Here is a 15241-nt window from a genome sequence, read left to right on the forward strand (position 1 = left end):
GGGCTGGGCGCCCTGTTACAGCAGGTACACGTCGCCGTTGAGCAACGAATAACTTTGCTGAAGACTCTAGAATAGATAAAAACACTGCGAAAGCGAACGCGAAACCAAGACAACTGGAGCATAAGAGTACGTGACAGCCATAACAGATGAATCGGGAATTCCTACAACTTAGAGTATTAGTAGACGAAAAATACAGCAATATAAACAAAACCGTGAAACCGTACCAGACGAAAGTACAACATGAGACTACACACCAATATGAATGAAAACCATCCTCTGCTCAAGCGGTACTTTCGCCTTCACGGCATTTGTAGCACGGTTGAGCGCCCAGGCCGCTTTTGTACAGTCCATGACACCACCGTCCTCCAAATCACTGAACATATTCTCGTAGAAAGCTTCGACCACGTGTTTCACGACAGCATCATCAACCACCCACAGAGTGCCAATGACGCTCTTGAACCCAGAAAATTGGAGTCCAGCTGCGAGATGGATGACTTCGTCGGGTGTCTCTTCATCGCCGACGGCGGTATGACATGCTGATAAGGACGCAAATTCAGCGTGCGGAGTGTCGTTCTCCATGATGTCAAGCAGCGTGAGAGGTTCATCTCTCATGGCGAAACGTGAATTGTAAGGCTGCTCGAGGTCCTGCTTTCCATGACAAGCGAGGTGCACCCAGGTGTTGCGTTGCAATGCGTCGGGGGCACCTGCTCGCGTGGCATCGTTGCCGGAGAGAGTGGTGGGATTGGCCGTCGTGGGGACAAGCTTGTGGGCGGGTTCAAACTCGTGTCGGTAGTCAAGAGCGCCTCGCCTTGGCCCGTGCGCGGGGAACTTTGTCTGATTGCAGGAAGGATGGAGTCGAACCCTCTAGACCTGATCAGAGCTGAAAGTGTTGGCGTGTAAGAACAGATGTAGATATCTCCAGGCATAGTTCCAGCCCATGTCCGTCCTGCCTTCGTTCGAAAGGGGTGAGCTGCGTGATGGAAATGAACACTGCAGTTGGACACAGCCAGATTCGAGAGCGGCTCTTTGGTCTGAGATCTCGCTGGAGGGTGATGACGATGGGTAGCATGATCTCATACCATACTGTCCGTAAGAGCATTTGCAATTCCTTTCGCGTCTCTTCTGGGCGCATAAAAGACACTTGCCGTATCTCCTTGGCAAAGTCCTTCTTGAGCATTCTGTAAAGTCCGAAGTCCGGCCCTTTTCTAGTGCTTCAAAGGATTTGATTATCACAGGCGTTTATGGTCAGACACTAGTGATGGAAGGGGCGAAATGAGATCCATGCTGTAGCAACGTGGTATACCGGTCCGTGCAAGATCCGTATCGAGCAAACGATAAGTATATAAAGAGCCTACATGATTTGAAGTTATGGGCAGAAACCCAATTATATTCATGACACATAAAATCGACGACTTAACCAGGGTACTCTTCTCGTCAACTTCAAACGCTACTGACCGTCTATCTTCCTGTCTATTGATATGTCAGGACTGCTCGATAGAACAAAAGCATATCTTGCTGTGAGAAGGCGTGCGACATCGGCGCAGACAACCCGGCCGGTGCTAACACAAACGATGCAAGTGCACACGAAGAAAGTGTCTGCAGTCGCGGTCTTCAAAGACGGTCGACGGATCATCACTGCTTCAGAGGATAAAACCCTGCGAATCTGGAACGTGAAGAAAAGAAAACTGGTGGGAGGACGATTCGAGGGACACAGTGGCTTTGTGAATTCAGTTGCTGTATCGCCAGACGATATGCGAATTGCGAGTGGTGGAGCAGATGGAACCATCATCATCTGGGACGTCGATAGCAAGCAGATGGTATTCAACCCGCTGGTGGAGCATACAAGCTGGGTGTCCTCGGTGTGTTTCTCCCCCGATGGAAAGAGACTCGCAAGTGGGTCATATGATGAAAGAGCTATCATATGGGACGCGAAGACTGGTGCTGTTCTCTCAACACTCCAGGGTTGGAGTCCAGTATTTTGTGTCTCCTTTAGCCCAGATGGGCTGAAATTAGCATTTGGAACGGAGTTTACCATCCGGGTTTGGAACACCAATAACGCCGAGCTTCTGTTCGACATCATAATCGCTCAAGTTCAAAGCATTGTGTGGTTGCCTGGCGGTCAGCAAATTGTTTCTGCATCGTATGATGAAACAGTCAAGTTCTGGGACTCGTCGAACGGGACCCAAATCGGTCAACCTTGTACCGGTCACACTTTCTACCCATCACTTGCCATTTCTTCTGATGGCCTCTTCGTTGCAACCGCCTCAGACAACAATACTGTACAACTGTGGAGCACCAAGTTGCACAAGCAGATAGGACAACCACTCAAACACACCGTACATGTTTGCTGCGTTGCAATTTCTCCCAACGGAGAACTGCTAGTTAGTGGAGACATTGATGGGAATCTTCAGCTCTGGTCCGTCGAGAACACACTTTCTGCAACACTCGGGATGGATTCCTCGTACGAATCCTTCCTTGCACATCGCAGTAAGGTGAAGTTGGGCCAAAACCTTTATATGGACGCCCTTTCGGATGCGGACAAGGTACGGATGATATCTGTCATTGTTTTAACATTTATGATGATGTTCGTAGGTCATTGAACTCAACCCTTCTTCTTATATCGGGTACGAGCTGAAGTATGCAGCCCTTCGTGGAGTACGGCACTATGATAATGCGCTCGAGGCTTTTAAGATACTGCTCTCCAAGTTGGATGATGCACTCGACCCACAGATACGACGCAAGTCCCAAACAACTCAAGCGTCGACTTGAAGATGATTTATATTTTTGCAGAGCTACGCCATCAATACATCAGTCTATCTGAACTAGAAAATGCTATTCGAAGAGCCATTCGCGCCCAACTGGAAAACGCTCCACTTCGTCTAATCAATACTATCACTGGGCATATATGTGATCGAAATGGACAGATCAACGCATTCACGGGGAGTACAGAGTACAAAGAGCTTTTGCTTTCATTGGGGATGCGCGTGCCCCTTCAAACAGAGTCCATCAGAGAAGTAGTTGCGGGATTCTTCGGTTGGGCCATGTTATCCCATAGGTGGGAAACCGAGGAGCCGCTGCTGTACGATATTCAAGGCAAGGAGATATACGACTTGGATCCGGTCGGAACCATTGCAAAGTTGCAGAAGTTCTGCCAAGTCGCTCACAGTGCAGGGCATCGCTGGGCGTGGGTTGATACGTGCTGCATTGACCAGAACAACAACATCGAGCTACAAGAATCAGTCAACTCCATGTTCATCTGGTATCACTACTCAGCGCTCACCATCGTCTACCTATCAGATGTCCCGCCCTCGTCAAACTCTGGCGCGCTTGCAAACAGCACCTGGAACACACGAGGATGGACTGTTCAGGAGTTCCTCGCTCCTAGAATTGTTCTCTTCTACCAAGCAGATTGGACCCTATATCTCAACATACGCTCACACGACCACAAGGAGTCTGACAGGATCAAAAAAGAATTGGAGCGTTCAACTGGCATAAGTGCGCTCGCGCTCGCCGACTTCCGTCCAGGGACAAGAAATGCCCGAGAGAAACTACAATGGGCGTCAAACCGTGACACCACTAGGGAGGAAGATATCGCGTACTCTTTGTTTGGCATCTTTGATGTCAACCTTCCCGTTATCTATGGAGAGAAAAGGCAAAAGGCGCTCGGACGACTCTTGCAGGAGATCATAGCCCATTCGGGCGACATCACAGCTCTGGACTGGGTGGGACGATCGTCCACCTTCAACAGTTGTCTCCCAGCCGAGATTTCCTCATACAAGGCTCCGCCATACACACCATCTCTATCTGGACAAGATATGCGTGTATCGATCTCCGCGCTGCGACACATTGTAACTGTGGAGTCGGCTTCGAAACTGTATACCACTCTTGAAAACCTCGGCGTTCCTCGTTTCGCAAACGCCAGACTGCAATTGCCTTGCATTGCATTTCCTCTCACAGAAGTCAGGCAGAGCCTTGATCAAGAAGGGGCCAGACGTTTCACTTATCACGTCAAGGCAGACGGGCTACGAGACCTGCTGGTCACAACGAAAGACAAGCTAGTTCAATTCTCGCCTAAAAAACGTACTCGGCAAACATTCTTGCTCGTCCGTCCGTGGAATCGGTATGATCTCGGGCTGATTAACTTTGCAGAGGAGACGCGGGGCGTTGTAGGTTGGCCCGGGTTTGGGTTTCTGTCAGGTGATACGCTCGTCGGCTATCCTATACACAACGAGCCGGCTATGCGAGAGTTGAAGTTGATGGTGCGCCTCAGACAGCCTTTTGGCGGACTTTTACTGGCGCAGCAGTGGGGTGGGGAGTATAAGAGAATCGCTTCGGATAACAACATCACCGCACAAGTCAGGGACACGGCTTTGGTTGATGACATGATGGACGTCAGGATGCTGGAGATATTGTAGCTGCGAAGAATGGGACATTTCATTTCATGCATTGACAATACTTCCTCATGAACAGTGTCCCTTGAATTTTGCATTATATCGGTCTCGATATTGATATCGACGCGTCGTATTACTTATTTCGTCCCATGCTCTCAAAATTAGACTTCAAAATAATCATTTCCTGATCAGCATCCCTTGACGCGCACTTCTTATTAAAATAACTATCTAGATGTGTTCTGTAGTACTGATTATACCACCCTTAGTACTCAACTGATGATTTGACGAAGCACTTAGGTCGCTATTGAGAACCTCGGAACCTACGTTTTGAAACTTCAAGTGGCTATATATTACATAAGGTAGGTTTCCAAGCTTAGTAATATCGAGCTCTATAGACTGGCTCGCCGCTTTGCTGGCGGCATGCATCCAAAATATGTAAAATCTGCTAAGACTTGCCTCCCATCATTCTATCTGCTCTATACTTTCAAGAACAGCAGCATGTGCTCGATCTCCCATTCTTCCTCCAAATGTAGGTACTGAGCTCGTTATTTTCGGTCGAGACTGATCCTCTGGTAGACCATGGGGAATGAGTAGGAAATGGGTGCGAAATGGTGTGTTTAAAGCTGTTCAAAGGCCTACAAAACTCGAAACTGATTTATGTACATGAATTTCTACTATTTTTGAACCGCCACAAACGTGAATCAAATCTTTCAAAATCAGCCGCTCTCGCTCGTGCCATGAAATGCGCAGTTCACACTCCCTATTTTTCGGTTTCTTGATCTCATCAATATATACGGTCTGAATACTCATTGCTGGGGATAGGTTTTTTCAGGGATGGGGGAAATTCTCCCTCTCCCAACTGGCTATTCGCTCCTCAAGCTCGTCGATGAGCTTAGTCTTCTATAGTTCACCAGAGTATCCTATGAACCACGAAACTGGACTCATCACACATTCATTAACTCTGCATTCACGCGTGTACCATCACCGCCGCTTCGTGCCTCCGTTCCTGTCCACATCACTTGATTGCTCTTTCTTTGTACAACAACACAACCCCCTCCTTGTTGTACAATCGCCCCCTTCTCTCCCTCTTTGTAAAACCTTATACTTTTCTTTGTACAACTGCCCTCGTCGCCCCACATGTCGATCGTGTTGTGTCACAGGGAATTGGATACGATGCATGTACGTACTTTTGGTCGCATTTGTACTAATCAGCGTGTACATGAATCAGAAGACAGGTAGTGGATTCTGCTCGTGTCATAATTGACAATGTCTGCCACGAGGTCGACTTGGGCCGTGTTGGATCAATGATCTAAATGGTGTCTTTGATGGGCCGAGGCCGAATCCCTCACTGTGGCAAGAATATTGTGATTTCAAAACATCCTAGGTGCGCTATGTTGGTATAGGATGTGCTGTGTGCGTTTGGAAGTTTAAGCCGTTGATGTCGCGCTCATTACCCACCTCTCACAATCAGGATGTACACACCGAGTATGTATCCTCACATAGGCCCTGTCCCTTTCTTCTGACGGGCGGCATACAGTCGGTGCTCCAACAGTTTCGATGACAGACACAGTGAGTGTTCTGTACCGATGCCTTCCATTCTCGTCTACACAACTGAACTATCATGCTGGGGTGAGTGAGACTCTCGAACAACTCGTTGATTCAACATAACTACTCCCACAGTTGTGAGTTTGTTTCGAGCCTGTGATATTCCAAAGCTGATAACTAATGTTGCTGAATTTGTCAGGCCTTATCGCAAATGATGCAATTGATTGGATGAATGACGTTCTGAATGTAATACTGGGCAACGAGCTATACACCTCCGTGATATCGACTTGACTGAAGCATCGTGCAAGTCATCATGATCACTCTGTTACATGCCATATATTAGCGATCCAGAAAGGTGCTGATATGTCTCCTCGTCGTTTTTGTAGCCATCAGAATCGCCAACGCAGTGATGATCGCCATACAGATGGAGATTTCAGGGGGTAAGCTATAATTATGTATGAAATGCTCAAGTGCATCAGGCTCATTACAAAATATCAGAGGAATTCGTTCTCTCCGGCACTTATCAGTGCATATTTGGCTACGCAGGAGATTTTCTATTTCTGCAGTCCATGACTTGGATACTTGACACTGTATGGGAGGTTATTACACTGTGTCTCGCGGTTTGCATTACTGTGAAGCACTTCTGTGAACTACAACGATACTCAACAAGGGGTATCATTGGGAACTGTTTCACGGTGTTGATGAAAACTCACGCTAGTTACTTTGCAAGGTACACTCATAATGTGAATGTGATTCCTGTTCCGCTGAAGTCTTGTATGTGCTAGTTTTTTTTGGCTGTCTCTTGCTTCGAGATTGGTTTATTCTCTCCAACACTCTCGGCAGTATGCAAGCTGTCACCGACCGCTACATGCGACCATGATTCATCATTTCTATAGGACACATATTCCATGGAGGCTCAGATTTATTTTGGTTTCGCTTAGATATTCCACTTCGTATAGTTGTTTGTGCTGGGACCACGCCTCATCGATCATCCTCGATGTTCGAGAATATCACGCTAAGCTTGTGGTCAACTCTGATACAGAAATTGCTATGACTTCAATCTCTTCAGGAGCGCGTCCACATATCAACTAGCAGTAGTGTGTAGCGCGGGAGATGCTCTATATAATTGATCCGTGATGAGCGGGTAGTGTGCAGGGAGTGGGAGAATCTGTTTTTATTGATTCTAGGTTTTGTCGTGATACTTATAAGTATAAATTGCGAAGTAGATATAAGTCATACAAGAGCCTGTAGCAAACCATGAGCAGATCATGGCGACATAGGTGTTTGACTGCCTTGTTGGATCTTTGCGATAAGAAGATCAAGCGCCATGAACGGTACCGCGTCGCTCGTTGCCCCAGGACCCACTACATTCGCCAACGAAGTCGTTTAACACATCAATCAGTTTACCATTTTCCCTATTCCCCATCAAGTTTTCAGGGCTGATATCTCAACGATAGACACCTTACTCAATGATTACGCTGACTGAGTGTTGTCAGCAGAGTTGATGAGGTGGAGAAATCTAGGACAAGAAAGACGAGGTAATTCCTATAACTTAAAGTACTAGCAGACGAAAAATACAGCAATATAAACAAAGCCGTGAAGCCGTACCAGACGAAAGCAACACGACATGAGACTACACACCAATATGAATAAAAACCATCCTCTGCTCAAGCGGTACTTTCGCCTTCACGGCATTTGTAGCGCGGTTGAGCGCCCAGGCCGCTTTCGTACAGTCCATGACAACACCGTCCTCCGAATCACTGAACATATTCTCGTAGAAAGCTTCGACCACGTGTTTCACGACAGCATCATCAACCACCCACAGGGTGCCAATGACGCTCTTGAACCCAGAAAATTGGAGTCCAGCTGCGAGGTGGATGACTTCGTCGGGTGTCTCTTCATCGCCGACGGCGGTATGACATGCTGATAAGAATGCAAACTCAGCGTGCGGAGTGTCGTTCTCCATGATGTCAAGCAGCGTGAGAGGTTCATCTCTCATGGCGAAACGTGAATTGTAAGGCTGCTCGTGATCCTGCTTTCCATGACAAGCGAGGTGTACCCAAGTGTTGCGTTGCAATGCGTCGAGGGCACCTGCTCGCGTGGCGTCGTCGCTGGAGAGAGTGGTGGGGTTGGCGGTCATGGGCACGAGCTTGCAGACGAGCTCAAGCTCGGTGTCGATATTCAAGAGCGCCTCACCTTGTCCCACGCCCGGTGAACTTTGTCCGATTGCCGCAAAGGACGGAGTCACACGCGTCTTCATCATCTGTCTAGATCTGATCAGAGCTGAAAGTGTTGGTGTGTAAGAACAGATGTAGACATCCTCCAGGCATAGTTCCCGCCCACGTCCGTCTGCCTTTGTTCGAAAGGGGTGAGCTGCGTGGAGAGGAATGGAAGTGAAAGCTGCAGTTGGACACAGCCAGATTCGAGAGCGGCACGTTATTCTGAGATCTCGTTGGAGGACAATGACAATGGGTAGCATGATTTCGTCCCATACTGTCCGCAAGAGGACTTGCAATTCCTTCCTCGTCTCCTCTGGACGCATGCGAGACGCTTGTCGTATCTCCCTGGCAAAGTCTTTCTTGAGCGTCTCCAGATGTGTGAGAGTGATGCGCGGGAAGCAAACATGGTGGGGATCTCCTGACGTTGGGACAATGATGGCACTGCACGAGTATTGACTTGCAATGAGGATGATGACTGGGCCATGACGCGCTGCCGCTTGCAAGTCTTCGTATGAAGGTGGGAGCAGGAACCGCGAGAAACCTTGAAGATTACGGATTTCAGCTACTGCAGCTTCCCATTGCGTTGTAATTCTCCTGTACTCTACTGCTGCCTGATCAGCAATAGCTCCGTCCGTGCTGACTGTGGAACCTTGAGCATCAGCCAGACACTTTCTGAGCTCCGAGAACTTATGAGCTATGTTAGAATTCGTGGACTCGAGATCTTCCAGCGGAGTCCTGAGTCGGGATGCCAGTGACCACTGCTGACCACGACCCTGTTCCACGAGTTCAACTGCATGTCGCAGATCGTCACGACGTACAGCACATGAAGCTGCATCTATTGGCAATGATCGTGCACCGCGAAAAGCGGCTGCAGCCTCACGCCGTGAGATAATCGTCGATCGCGTCATGATGTGGTTGTCGAAAAGCTGCAAGCACACTTGGTATGCTTCGAGGGCAGAGTCATGTCGATAAGCTTCTGCTTGGCGAGCCCAGTCTACAGCCTCTTTGATACGTTCCGGAAATCCTTGAGTGAGATGTCGTGATGCCAGTCTAAAGTTCTCCATAGCGAGTGACAAATCAGCAGACTTGCACTGCACTCTGTAACGAGACAAATAGGCTTCCTGTAACAGCATGTAGCCGAAATATCTGTCTGGATGCAGTGAAGGCAAAGCCTCCAATGATTCTTGGCACAGTCGAATGGCCTCCTCGATATCTTCATTCTCATGAGTTTGCGTGAAACGAGAACAGAGCGCTGAGCTCAAATTGTGGAGATTTATGTGGCGCTCTGGATCGTCAAGCCGCGTGAACAGAAGCGAATCCCGGTACAGGTCAATGACCTCATTGAGATCCTCGCCGGCATCCGATTTGGTTTGGAGCGCGAGGGCAAGGTTGTTAAGCGTGTAATCATGATATGGATTCCCAGGCGGGCACAATGTCAGTGCCTCGCGATGGAGGCTGATGGCTCTGATGATGTCGTTAATATCATTACAGTGGTTGAAACGGGTGAGGAGGGCAAGTCCGAGGTTGTCCAATGAAAAATCACGATATTTGTTCCCAATGCGCAGTGCTTCTTCATACAAAGAGATGGCCTCGTTGAGGTCACGGAAGTTGCCTTGGTAATCGAAGCGGAATTTGAGTGACAAGGCCAAGTTATTCAAGTAGGACTCATATTTAGAATGTCCCTCGAGGCACAGAGAAACGGCTTCGCGACGACATTGAATGCACTCATCTAGATCATCAATGCTACCAGATTGTTTGAAGCGCCTTTCTACTGCTTGTGCAAGCTCGTGGAGGGCGCTGGGACGGTATTCATTGCCCAGAGGACAGAGCTCGAGCACGACTCGTCGAAGGTGAATGCATTCATCAGATGTGTCGGTTGGGAGATTGTTGCATGCGCAGATCACAAAATCAATGCCATTTGCTCCTACCACGATGCTACGAAGGTAGGTGCCCTCTCGACAGAGGCGCAGTAGCTTGCAGGACAGTTGCGCGGATTCATGGATATAGGCGGCGGTGAAGTTCTCCTTGCTGTAGCACCAGATCAACGCTTGAAGGAGGTGATAGATAGATAATGGATGATCGGGATGGCCCTGTGGACGCAACGCAAGGGCTTCGCGGAAGAGAGAAGTGATAGACTCGATGTCTTGAGGATCGTTTTGGATGTAGTCTTGAAGGCGAGCCCACGCGAGGTTGGTAAGAGCTGCTGCCTGGTCAGGATGGCCGGCCTGACATTGGTCCAGGACCAACTGAAAATGCTGTATAGCATAGTTCAGGTGAGAGACTGTCCCGCTTGCCACATACGTGGCAAATCGTTCATGTCCCGCATCCGTGTCTCGAGCAATATCACATTCAACGATAGACTACAGTAGGTGTTCCATCAACAACATTCGACAACACAAAGGCCGATATCGCTCACATCAAACAGTGCGCTGTCCTGATTGTCGCAAGGATGCAGAACAGCAACCTTCAACGTGAGGGAAGACTTATCACTACAAACGGGCGGGAAGGAGATGTCTGCGAGATATGAATATATGCGCATGAGTGAGAAGGAGGTTACTCACGAAAAGGCCCATCTCCATGATCGAGTAGCTCATCCCACGACATTTCTAATTTTGCAACGACTTTCCCATTGCCTAGCATTCGACCGAGCTCATAGGATACCCTGATCTCCACCGATAATTCAGGCACCTCGCATAATGATCTATAAATGGATGATCAGTCCTCGAATCGCATGTGAAAGTTGTTATAGACTTTACAAGATCACGATGTCGCCCAACACTTTTGATTCGTCGGATGATAATACTCGGACGGTTGATTTCCAGCGCCTCCTCGAATCGACATTAATAGAGACGTAAAAGCCTGCGGGTATGCGCTCGGAAGGGAGTGGAAGATCGTTCACACTGATGACTGTAGATAGGGCAAGAGGATGATGCACAAAATGAATACGAAGGTAATGTGGGACTCACGTTCAAGTCTGATATATTTGCCGTCCCAGTTACCGGGCATGATGATGGAATAACGAGGAAAGAGGATGGGCTGAGCGGTGGGTGGATAACAGGGTAGAAATATGGGGACTGGATGAAGCTCGCAGCTGGTGAGAGGAGGGAGAGGATGAGGGTTCAGGCCATGCATGCACGTGTATTTACATGTGGTTGAGGGCAGTTCGGCACGATAGACACCAGTTTGATTAAACCAAGTGCTAGATCACCAATTAGCATCAGTAGGACAATGTCAAGGTCAGTCAGCAGCGAAAGCACATCAATGCACCATAGTTGAAAGGAATATGCGAGCCTCAGAGCGTCCTGCAAACTCTACTCTCACCATAGTACTCAATTAGCACAATATGAGGCTAAGGCGCTAAGGCAAATCATGATATAGAATTTAGTATATTTCATAGTGCAGACAATACAAACCACTGAAAATGAAGCGCACATTGACTGAAAAGCCAAACTGTTCTATATGGGTCTGGTTGAGACCATGCCAAGGGTGTTGTGGAAAGAAAGGTAACAGTTCACATGGGTACTCGAGCTCGGTCTTTGAGACGAACCCTCGTTATAATACGAGGCGCTTCAATAAACCTGTACATAATAGACTGTATAGTGCGTTCCCCAGGTTGAAACGTTGAAAATGAAAACATCGAATTACATAATGAAGTCAAAAGCGTGACTCAGATGCATCCATACTGAAGTACTGACATGTCAACACCTTCAACCCAATCGTGCTTAGGAAGACATGGGTGCACAAATTGGTGTGGGGGGATCTTGTGCGATACAACCAGATCCCGCTTCAAATATTGTGGTATATCGGTCCGATCCATATGACCGACTTCAGGCGTGCGTGGTATGTAGAACCGCATTGTCACCGTCATCAAGACAGAATTATGATATATAGTACCAGCCGTCTCTCATATCAAGAGAATTTGGGGTAAAAGGATCACATGAACAACGTCCTTCTAGCATCAGTGGAAGGCATCTACAAATCCCCTTTCCCTCCATCACTCGAATACCTCCTGTGCCATCACGTCCTTCACATCAAAGAAAGCTAGGTACTCTTTAACTTCGCATGTTCGGCCTTTTGCAAGTAGTGATTCCCCCCTGATATAGATTGCACGTAAGTAATGGAAAATAGGTGTAACGGTGAGTTCGTACGGTTATATGTGTGTAATCAATAAACCCCAGGAATAAGCCTGTATCTCACTTTCTTTGCCCAATTCTCCCATTCTTTGCCCAGAGCACGCTGCAACATCTGGTCCTCCACTGCAGGTCGGTTGATGGAAATCCAAGCGCATAATGTGGTAGAGACAAAAAAGCCAGTCACTGCTAATACTTTAATGAAAGGCACTTGTAATATCCCAGACTGCCTCATCCACGATCCTTGACTTCCGTACATGATAACAACGCCAGCACTTTGGAGAAGGAGGCCAGCGTAGCTTGGGTGGCGCACCACCGAGTATGGCCCGCTTGTCACAAGTCTGTGCTCTTTTCTGACGCTGAGGTGGTAGCTCCAAAGCTTCCCTAACGTCAAGATACAATAAAGCCTCAATGCGCCGCCAATTGCGACAGCAATACTGCCGACAAGGAAAGCAGGGGTGATTGGTGTAGGGTGAAGAACGCACAAAAGCTGCACAGCTCTAGCGCCATAGATGCCTTCTGGAATATGGGAGGGTCCTATATGCATGGCCAGGATGCTAGCCACTTCAGCAGACGATGCTGCCCATGCGCTGATCTGTTATATTATCCACAGATCAATAAAGACAACGACCGGTGTTTAGGAGCAACCCACCCTCAGTAACTCCGTACCGCGAAGTTTCAAAAGCCATCCAACGAAGGATTCTAACGACGAGGGAACCACCTTCTCTTTAGACGATGGTGGCGGGGAAGGAGAAGTGAACGAAATATGAATACCAATGGCCGAAACCAGAATGAAGGGGATCTTCAATAGACTCATGGTGTACCGTTGTATGTGACCTAGAGGTGTTAAGAGGAAGTTGATAGGAACTGATCAAGTCGAAGGAGGAGGCTAGTATGATTTTTATATTGGAATGCTTAGTTGCCCTGTTCCAACCCGGAGCTTTGATCCGTTTCAACATGAGGTAACACTCAAGTCCAAACATGCATCACCCCCCCCTCAACACCGTCGCTTAGCATATGAAGCAGATGATTGCAAAACTACATTAGAGTATATATCTTTAAGACCTATAATCTATACCCACTCGCCTGCGAGGTCAACCATCCAGCTTCGTCTGGCTCCAGAGTCACTGACACGATCTAATGGGTTGGGGTGTACCGGGCATCATACATCGACTCGGGGTGGGAGCCTATCAGCAGGTGGAGCCGCTCGAGAGGGCAGGATACCTGCTTACCAATTCGACCATGCCAAATGACTCTTCGAGTAGCTTTGGAACAAAATATGTACATATTCGTGAACCGAAGGTATTGTCATATATACCGATATATGATTATATATACATCTGCAAAACGCTGAAATTAACGCTTAGCTTAACCGCGTTACGAACAATTACGAACACTTACGACCTGTGTGATGGGCAGCTCTGATTGGTGGAGATGCTGGATGGGCATGCGAGATCTTGGAGTGACGTGATGGCTCGCAAGGTAATCAGGATAACCTTAATCGTCGTGTTCAGCCATTGATTGAATCGCACTACCACAAATGAAAACAGGATTCACTATACTATGTAGACAATCACAATGACTCACTAGTAGTCTCTACTGCATCTAAAGCTACTGCTAATGCGTGATACATCTCTTTGTCTGCAAAGTTGTTAAGGAAAAAATTGTCAAACAGCTCCATCAACATGTTACTCCCAACATTCTTGTTCAATGGTCCTTCGTAAATGGGTATCAGCTCTACTCCATGAGTGACATTGGTGAGATGAACTATAACAGTCAGTTGCTCTCCATATTGTGGATGCGAAAGATCAGCATTCCATGAGTGCTGGACTCTCCACATGCCTGTCAATGGCTCTGGATCTCCTCCAACAAAATTGAAAGGCTGAACAAGCCACAAAGACTTGATTCAGAAATGCTGGCACTTCTGTGGATGAGTACTTCTTGTGTGGTCAGTTAGAATACAGCACGCACTTGAGCTACAAAGGGACTTGCAGTAGAATACACTCAAATATCAGTATTGTACATGAAAAATAAAGAAGAAGCGTACGTGTGCTTCCATCACTCTGGCCAACAAGCATGGCATCACAGTGGCCAGAAGGAAATGCTTCAGATGGAGGGTCAGCCTGCATGACTTGACTGGGCATGATACTGTGTTCATTGAAAGTGGAGTGAAGTTGAATGCGGAATTTGTACCAGACATTGAACAACAGTTGATTGAGCTGAGTGTGAGATCTGCATGACCTCTCATAGCGATGAAGTTGTAAAAGACTGGTAAAAAGTCAGGAATGTGATACATTGATTGGGAGATCAGATGCAGCCAGGCGTTTGCGACTGGGATTGAGAGTAATGTTGAAGGCAACCCTCACATTGTTGGACATGATCCCTTTCAGAAAGTGATTGTGCACTGGCCATGGGCTGTGCAGACATTTCTGAGCTTCTGGGTTAATACAGGATATCCACAATAAGGCTGGGTCGGTGTCTGTAGCAGCGACTTCGTCATCTTCTGTAATGATTGCATTGATGAGAGGATTGCCTGATTGGCGCGAGGCCATGGTAGATGATGACGATAAGAGTGTGTAAAGTTTGAAAAGGCATATAGCCTCTTCCCAATTGAGGATTTGTGCGATCTGTTTGACAAAATCCTTCTGGCAACTCGTCTTCTTGAAGGGATGCTTGCAATGTGTAATTAAGAGATGCTCAGAAACATCAGCTGAGTATTGCATAAGTGAACTGACATGCTGGATGATACGGGTGAAGCTTTGCATAAGTTCAAGTTTGGGAATAAAAAAATCGTCCTTGACCCTGCCTTTTCCTTGCCATGCCTCTGCTGTAATGATGGCATGCTTATAACGATGAAACTCGTTTAGTGCATAGGTCATGTGGCGAATGCTGGTGGGTGTGTGAAAAGATTCTGGGCAAGATAGATGAAATCGGGAGGGGCAGCTCCCACATTGTA

The 15241-nt window shown here is 47.7% G+C and overlaps 3 protein-coding genes across 3 annotated transcripts; 1 reads left to right on the forward strand and 2 right to left on the reverse strand.

Moving 5' to 3' along the window:
- Positions 1 to 197: 197 nt before the first annotated feature.
- Positions 198 to 678, reverse strand: BJ212DRAFT_1415582 (CHAT domain-containing protein; the record flags this gene model as incomplete). Its single annotated transcript, XM_041337552.1, has 1 exon — positions 198 to 678. A coding segment is annotated over exon 1 (360 nt), but the record flags the coding sequence as incomplete, so codon positions are not given.
- A 10032-nt stretch (positions 679 to 10710) lies between these two features.
- On the reverse strand, positions 10711 to 11518 carry BJ212DRAFT_1415621 (uncharacterized protein). The gene is made up of 2 exons (XM_041337554.1): positions 11069 to 11518; positions 10711 to 11020 (listed from the first exon to the last, which is right to left on the reverse strand). Exons 1-2 carry the CDS (start codon positions 11285 to 11287, stop codon positions 10916 to 10918), a joined length of 324 nt encoding a protein of 107 aa, XP_041184994.1. The 5' UTR covers positions 11288 to 11518; the 3' UTR covers positions 10711 to 10915.
- A 317-nt stretch (positions 11519 to 11835) lies between these two features.
- BJ212DRAFT_763605 (uncharacterized protein) lies at positions 11836 to 12364 on the forward strand. Its single transcript, XM_041344012.1, has 2 exons — positions 11836 to 11995; positions 12047 to 12364. The coding sequence occupies exons 1-2, from the start codon at positions 11888 to 11890 to the stop codon at positions 12209 to 12211; spliced, it is 273 nt and encodes a 90-aa protein (XP_041184995.1). The 5' UTR covers positions 11836 to 11887; the 3' UTR covers positions 12212 to 12364.
- The last annotated feature ends 2877 nt before the right edge of the window (positions 12365 to 15241 follow it).

The sequence above is a fragment of the Suillus subaureus genome, assembly GCF_016647635.1.
Source record: "Suillus subaureus strain MN1 chromosome Unknown BJ212scaffold_448, whole genome shotgun sequence".
NCBI classification, from domain to species: domain Eukaryota; kingdom Fungi; phylum Basidiomycota; class Agaricomycetes; order Boletales; family Suillaceae; genus Suillus; species Suillus subaureus.